General features: G+C 41.9%; 1 protein-coding gene across 3 annotated transcripts in view; it reads left to right on the top strand.

Moving 5' to 3' along the window:
- The window catches only part of edar (ectodysplasin A receptor), a 42,254-nt gene extending 35,242 nt beyond the window's left edge, over positions 1 to 7,012 (top strand). For all 3 annotated transcript variants that reach the window (XM_027291046.1, XM_019268070.2, XM_027291047.1), the window contains 4 exons: positions 1,378 to 1,450; positions 3,736 to 4,030; positions 4,142 to 4,205; positions 4,325 to 7,012. In XM_027291046.1, the coding sequence (XP_027146847.1) occupies positions 1,378 to 1,450; positions 3,736 to 4,030; positions 4,142 to 4,205; positions 4,325 to 4,710 (818 nt within the window). In that variant the 3' untranslated portion in view covers positions 4,711 to 7,012. The remainder of the gene's footprint in view (positions 1 to 1,377; positions 1,451 to 3,735; positions 4,031 to 4,141; positions 4,206 to 4,324) is intronic.
- Positions 7,013 to 7,947: the final 935 nt, after the last annotated feature.

Here is a 7,947-nt window from a genome sequence, read left to right as displayed (position 1 = left end):
CCGTATGATCCCATCACCTCTGACTGACAGGGTTGGCTCTGTGTGTCAGTCTAGTTTGAATGAGCTTATTTATGATTACAGCATTATGTATGCAAATTATTGTGTATTGTGTATTGTGTGTGTGTGTGTGTGGACCTGCAGTATGATGAGTACATCGTGGTGGAATGTGAAGCTTCCAAAGCTAAAGCCATACGTTGCTTTAGGCGCCATTTCTCCTGACAATGATGCTCTGTTCAATTTCACTCCCAGACCGACTGACTAACCACTTACATGTGGTGTGATTGAGAACACACCCACACACACACGCACACACACACACACACACATCTACTGTATCTGTGGCCGCAGACACATTATGTGGTACCGCACGGCCTCTAACTTAATCATGTAATAGCTAAGAAAAACAGGATAGAGTAGTTATTGTTTGATTAAAACAGAAATGTCCGCATTGGTACTTGTTGTTTGGTTACTGTGTAGGAGTGTGTAGGTGTTTGTGTGTGTGTGTGTATGGGAGAGAAGCCCATTGCTTCAAGCCCTACCGGAGCTAGCTGTCATTCATGATAGACATAGAGTTAATAAGGCTACAAGATGAAAGACACAAACGCCTAAATTCACACACTCTCTCTCTCTCTCACACACACACAGCATTTGTTCCACTTAGGTATTCACTCATTACACTGTCTATCCCTATCGGTATCCATGATGTAAGTGCAATTTCACATAATAGACACTGTAATCGTTTTATGTGTCATTCTGACTGCAGTTCTTCTGTTTGGAGGTGTACATCCTTTTAGCCTCAGGAGTCGTTTTTTTGTGTGTATTCTAACTCATGCCAGCATCTATTAAAGCGTGTAGATTTAATTCACACTTGCTTAGGGATAAAAGATCAGAGCCCACGAAATCAGATACAAGATATTTTCTGAATTTACATCTTTAGATTTGCACTCGTATTTCAAAACAATTTCATGTTTGATTTATTAATCTTTGGTGTGTATTATGGTGGAATATAAGTTGATGTTAGTTTTTTATTTGGTTGATAATGTGCAAAAATGAGGTGTGTATGTTTACTAACAATTAAAGTGAGAATATGTAATGTGCAATTTGTCATTCTCTTGTAATCACATCTTGTGGCCAGAGCGGTCGCTGTTCGGCAGATCAACACTAACTCTGCAGACCTTTATCTGCAGTTTAGTACTTGAGTATACTGTGGCTTTTCATATATGAAACAATGGTGTTTGATCAACATCCGTTGAGATTTTAGCATATTTTTGCAATGTTATTATGACTTATACTGACTTTTCTCTGTATGTTTCTGTATTTGCGAGAAAACAAACACCTATAAACCTCTATATCCTCATCTCTTTTTTTCTCTCCTAGACAACGTGGTTATCTACTCAGAGAAAGATGAGTTTGACAAATTAAAAGCTCCTCCTCAGAAGACGGTGAAAAGGTGAGAGACGCGTCTGATTCACAAACACCTTCAACACACACCGCCACTCTTCGGGTTGAACAAACTTAGAGCAGATGAGAAGAATCAACATAGGATTTGTTAGAAAATGACATCAAGCAATGTCGAGTGTACAAAGGTGAAGAAATAAGACACTTTACATACAGAGCAGGTGTAGACTGTACCTCTTATAACATTTTTACAGAGACCCAACAATTCCAACCATGAGCAAGCACTTGATGATGGTGGCAAGGAAAAAACTGCAAGAGGCAGAAACCTTGACCAGAACCGGGCTCATGGTGGGGGGCCAATCTGCTGCGACAGTTTGAATATGGAAAATAAACGTGGAGAATAAGTTAACAAGCTTGTTTGATATCCAGCAGGGCATGTTGTTGTAAGTGATAGGTGAGGTTAAAGATGAATGAATTTTTAGTTTGTCTGCTGATGTTCAAAAGAGACAGTTACAAAGGTATATGTACATTTTTTTCAATTTCTTATCACAGACCTGTACTGTAGATAGCTTTTCCCTTTTTTTTAAACCAACACGTGCCTCTCATTCAGCAGCTTTTAACACCTACTTAACATCAACATTCTCAAACTGGGTGTGTATGTATGTCTATGAATTAGCTCCGTCTACAATAACAGTGTATACTAATGCATCATTTTGAAGTCATTCATCAGTGACGTGTATGCGTGTGCTTCATAACTGTGCAAGTGCTGAATATATGGGAAATGTACACTGCAGAACATTTTATATTCACTACTGGGTCCTTATCTTTGAGTGTGCATTACGAGGGTGTGTGTTTCTATTTGTATGTGGCGTCACAGTGCCTTTGCAAAACAGAAAGGAGCTTTTGTAATTTTTTTTTTTCAGCGTCTGCTCATAATTAAGACACCACAGAACAAGTCACTGCATCATTGCTGCTAGTCTTTTCTGTATCTGTGTATATGTATATGTGTGTGTGTGTGTAAGTCATGTTTTTTAATGAAGCAGAGATCTATTATGTGGCTTTGGAGCAGGCAGAGAAGTGGGTTTGGGTTGGTGATATAAAGGTAGCATAGATGAGCCCTGAAGCCTTGCAAACACTGAGAGAGACGGACAGAGGGGGTAGATAGGGGTATTTATTCCAGGCCTCACCTAAAACCACCGCCAGGTGAAAGAACGTCCTGGCAGACAACAAAAGAACGACAGTTTTCTCAGCTTTGTCTTTCTGCATACATCTCATCACCCGTGTGCAGACAATGCTGCTTTATCGGCGCTAGTGGGTAATGTGTAGAGAGAAGTGTGGGAATACATGAAAGCATACAGTAATGCATAGAAATCTACAGCGAGCCATTGTGCTTATGCTAAATGTTAAAGTGCCCCTAGTGAACAGAGATTAATGAGCTGTGTATATATATATATAATATATATAGATATATATATATATATAGATATATATATATATATATATATATATATAATATATATGATTGATGGGGGGGTAGGTCAATTAAAGAATGGTGAGATAAACATGCACACACACACACACACACACACACACACGCACTGACACACTCCTCAGCATCAATAGCAGTAAACAGTGTGGTATAGCAGCATGCCAGAGGATATGCTAACTCACTGCTTTAGCTGCCAGAGTGGGTGTTAGATGTCCGGGAAACAATGCCATTTTGTGTGTGTGTTCAGGAAAAGAGCGTGGGACTGTGAAACAATGGCATTCTGTGAGCATCTCTGTCAACAAGGTGCTTTTGGGAGAAAATCCAGAACAGGCATAGGGAGGAAGAGGGCAGGTAATAAAATGATATTACGCGGTATCAAGTTGTAAAACGCAGGGCTATTTCAGTCAATCACAGGAACAGCTTAGAAACATCAGCAGCTATGGCAACAACGACAGCATTCTTCTCCTGCTTCATTTTCATCCAGTTGAGTTTGCGAAGACACGAGTCATTCTGTGCGCATTAGCGGTTACTCACGGCGTTACATTATGGAGTGCAAAACTATGTCTACTGCAGTTAGCGTTACATTATGGAGTGCAAAACTATGTCTACTGCAGTTAGAACCAGAATTGATGCACAAGTATAGACATATCTGAGTGCCAAGCAGTAGAGTGCGGGGGAAATGACATAGCACATAAAAAAAAAAAAAAGTAAATGGTTGTGAAATGCATTGAAGTCCCTGTGTGCAGCATTACAATCACATTCCAGTGTCTGTGTAGAGGTCTTTGAAAATGAGTTTCCTACAGGTAATAAGAATCTATCTATAATAGGCCTGTTTCCTTTGTGTGCAGTGAAAATGACGCATCATCAGAGAACGAGCAGCTGTTGAGCCGGAGCATTGACAGCGACGAGGAGGCGGCATCAGAGAAGCAAGGATTAGCCGACACCAACAACCCTAACCTGTGCCTCGTCAACCTGGGAAACAAGCCTGACCTTTGCCTGCTGTCTCTGGGCCTCTTGGACCGCGACCGAACCTGCAACGGGACACCCACTATTGCAGCCGGCCAGTCCAGTCCCAACCACATCACCAGTCCCAACCACGTCAGCAATGGGAACCCAATTAACAACAACAATAAAACCCCAGGGGTAGGTGGATGAATGTTTTACCGGAGTAAAAAAATATGATTATGATCCAGCTTCATCTGGAAATCACATATTCAGTACTGTAATTTATTTTTATTTATTTTTACCACACAGATGCTACAGAGTCGAAGGAAAAAGATCCTGGATCTGTATGCCAGAGCCTGCAATGTGACAGAGGGTAAGTCTTTCACACAGATGAAAAACATCCATCTTACCAAGCGTTGTATTTAAGAACTGATTTCTGCCAACACTGTGGGGGAATTTTAAACCTTGATGAACACCCTTGTCTGTCTCCAGGCCTGAGCCCCACAGAGCTTCCCTTTGACTGTCTGGAAAAGGCTAGCCGAATGCTGAGCTCCTCCTACAGCAGCGAGGCGGCTGTGGTAAAGACGTGGAGGCATCTCGCCGAGAGTTTCGGGCTGAAGCGCGACGAGATCGGTGGCATGAGCGACGGCCTGCAGCTGTTCGAGAGAGTGAGCACGGCGGGCTACAGCATCCCTGACCTCCTGACCCGCCTGGTACAGATCGAGAGGTTGGACGCCGTGGAGTCGCTCTGCTCGGACGTGTTGGGCACCAGCGAGATGGCGGCGGCTGCCGGACGGCAGGGCATTAGCAGTTTTCACAGCCAGTTGGTCTGTCCATCCCAGTGTTCATCCCCATCCCAGCGCTGTGCCAGTGTCTAAACATGTGGTGGAGCAGAGACTTCAGAGACTTGGGGTGCCTTACAGTATATGTATGTAAGGACAGATACTGCTCTGACAAGGAGGACTGCACATATACAGTATACACCTTACCACCATCACATGAAGAATGTCAGTGGACTATCCCCGTGCACAATGTTTTTTTTGCTGTTATGGTTTTTCATTGTCAAAAAGCTAGTAATAATTTGTATGGCCTTCATTCATTTGTCCTTCTAAAGTGCTGCAGAGTTTTAAAAAAGCCATAAATCAGTCACCAAAGATTAAGATTATTCTCAAATGCTAGATTCACTGCGCTGGACGCAATAACAGCTTTAACAGTGTTTTATTCAAAAGTTTTGAAACTTTCTTTTTAAAAATGGTATGAAAAGATGAAACGGTGTGCTGATGAAAACGGTCACTGAACAGCTCTACTGCAGGAGTGCCAAATAAGTGTCTTTTTCTCGAAGGCATATCGGTGTAACAGCGCATTACAAGTGGGAGGAATGAGGATGCTTTCTCAGTTGTCCTCTCTCTGAACTTTCTGATCAGGACCAAAACCTTCTGGTTAATCCCGCAGCTGACACAACTAGATGTTTGCATTCGTATAAAGAAAGCAATCTGGTTCGACCGCAGCATCAGTTAACATTCATAACTTTGACTGTACTGTCATCGTACAGGAAAGACAGCAGATATGAGCTCCACTACTTGAAGTGCAATCACCCGTGCCCAGCTGGAAATGCTAAAACATTTGTTCAGATCAGCTTTCTTCCGGTAAAACTTCTGGCACTCGGGAACAACCTCCTCCTGTGTTGCCATGTTACCAGCATACACACAACAGCAGTCAACATTACAGAAGACTGACTGAGCACTTAAAACACACTGAATCTTTTTAGGTGTTCGGTGTTAATCCCACACAATACATGAATGCAGCGTTACTCTGCTGCTCGTGCCTCTGCCTTAACACACGTGTAAATACACTTTCCCCGACTTGAGCATACACAGGCTTACTGCAAGTACTTCCTCGGCAGTGACCCAGTCTGTGACCCTCCCCTCATAATTCTTCCTCTCCCCGCTTTTTCCCCTTTTACCCCAATGCTGCGGTCTAGTGCTGCCGCCAGCCCTAATTATTTGGCGTGTGGCTCTCCGGGCCCCTAATAGGCTAAAGTGTTGTGGTTTACAGAGCGGGTGCAAAGTGCCTGTGATTTCCAGCACCCAATTAAGCATTTAGGGCCACTTAACCACTGAAAGCCCAGTGGAAAAGCTGTAAAAACCCTGCATTAAAAAAGGAGAGATGCCACGGCAGAGGCATGACTAACCGCCCCTGGGGTCGCTGCACTGTGAACGGTGCAAGAATGCAGCCAGTCGTGGTGGAAGCAGCGCTACGGTCGTCCTATAACGTCTGACCTTACTCAGCTTTTGTGGTCGACTCAGTCATGCTCAGACAGGATTTAAGCTCCCCTCTCCCCTATGGGACCAATGTGGCAAATGAGAACAATATGCAGTTGTGTGGGTTGTGCTCTTCTGACGAGCAGCTGAAGCTGGTTAACGTACAGAGACTGGGGGTGACTCCGGTAAGCATCAAGTCAAACTCTGTGAGGAGCATCGTGTTAATGCTCCATTAATGGATGATGTTAATAGATTAGATGCTGTAGGTCAGTGCTCTTTGCCTAGCTTCAAAACTCAGTGGTGAGCTCCAAAAAAGCAATTCCATGATTCTTTCATCTAATTTCTTGAGAACAGGACTGATTTTTATCTGATGTTGTCAGCATACTGTCCCATCACTGCTCTTTGCAAAATCAAACACATGACCCCCTGCTTAGTTCTTCCTCTGATGCTTTTTTTGTACGTATACATTGCAAACTCTGGAGCGGGTCTCTGGTACTTTAACTTAATTAATGTGCATGTTTATCAGGCATGTATTTGTGACTTTCTTTCATATCTCCTGACAAGGCAAAACAAAAAAAAAAAAAGCTCATATTTTAATGACAGGGTTGTCTTCATCAAATCCAGTTCAAAGCAGTTTGTTCTAGTTATCTGTATGATGTTTTATACTGTTGAACTTTTGTAAATAATCTAATTGGCGGATTGAACTTAAATGAAATGGACCCAAGCTCGAAAAAATCGTGTCTGACGTAAATGATGCTGATAGGATGACACAGAAGCCAAACATGAATTACTTACCTCAGTAGCACACACAGTATAGTAGAACATGTAGAAACACACACACACACACTCATCACCGAATCAAAGTATAACTGTATATATAACTTATTATTGTACATAATGTATACATTAATAAAGATGTATGGCAAAAACGGCGTGTTGTTGAATGATAAATGATGATAAAGTATAAAATCTTGATTACTACAGTTCACTTTTGGATGATATCTGATTTGGTTTGAGTGATTCAGGAGTGGACCGTCAAAACAGAGTTTGAACAAGCTGCCTGAAGGTAGTAGTACACTTTTATAGACTTGCTTTGATCATTACTTTCTACATTTAGTTAAAAAAGATTACAGTGCCAACATGCTCACAGCAACACTGCTAACATACAAATGTTTAGAAGGAATAATGTTCACCATCTTAGTTTTTAGTGTGTTAACATGCTGACATTTGCTAATTAGGGCAAAACACAGCTCGAGGATCAAGGATTTGATAATTAGTTTTTTCAGCTATTTGCCCACAAGCCAAACTATTAGACAAATTGTGAGGTGTTGATGGCAATAGATGAAAAAAAAACAGGTCATCACTAGTGTTTTTACAGTTCATCCTCAGGCCCTCCACTAATAACCTTTCACTCAAAAACATATTTTAATCTGCACTTCAAGTGGTGGACCAATTGACAGTCAGTCAGTCAGATAAGACATACAGCATGGGTCAGCATGACTAAAAATAGGAATCTTAAGTATGTCAAGGGTCAAGACAGCAACAACGCAATACTGGGTTAACTTCAAGCACTACTAATATTACTAAATATTACTAAATACCCTATCAGGGGGGTTGTTTTGATCCAGTAACCCAACGCAACCCAAATTACATGACGGACATAGATCAGACTAGCATCGCATCATCGAGCATCAAGGCTTTCCTTTTGGGGGCAATAATATCGCTTTCACATATGTTGAAAACAACCGCACTGTGAAATTAGAAACTGTCGGCTATGGTCGGCTACAGACAACACTGAGCCTAAAGCTACCATGTGATTCAAGATGTCCAAATAAGCATGTCTGGCCACTGATT

This window comes from Larimichthys crocea, chromosome XVIII (genome assembly GCF_000972845.2).
Source record: "Larimichthys crocea isolate SSNF chromosome XVIII, L_crocea_2.0, whole genome shotgun sequence".
Lineage (NCBI taxonomy): Eukaryota > Metazoa > Chordata > Actinopteri > Sciaenidae > Larimichthys > Larimichthys crocea.
The sequence above is the reverse complement of the archived record's forward strand: the minus strand, read 5'-3'. Positions and strand labels throughout refer to the sequence as shown.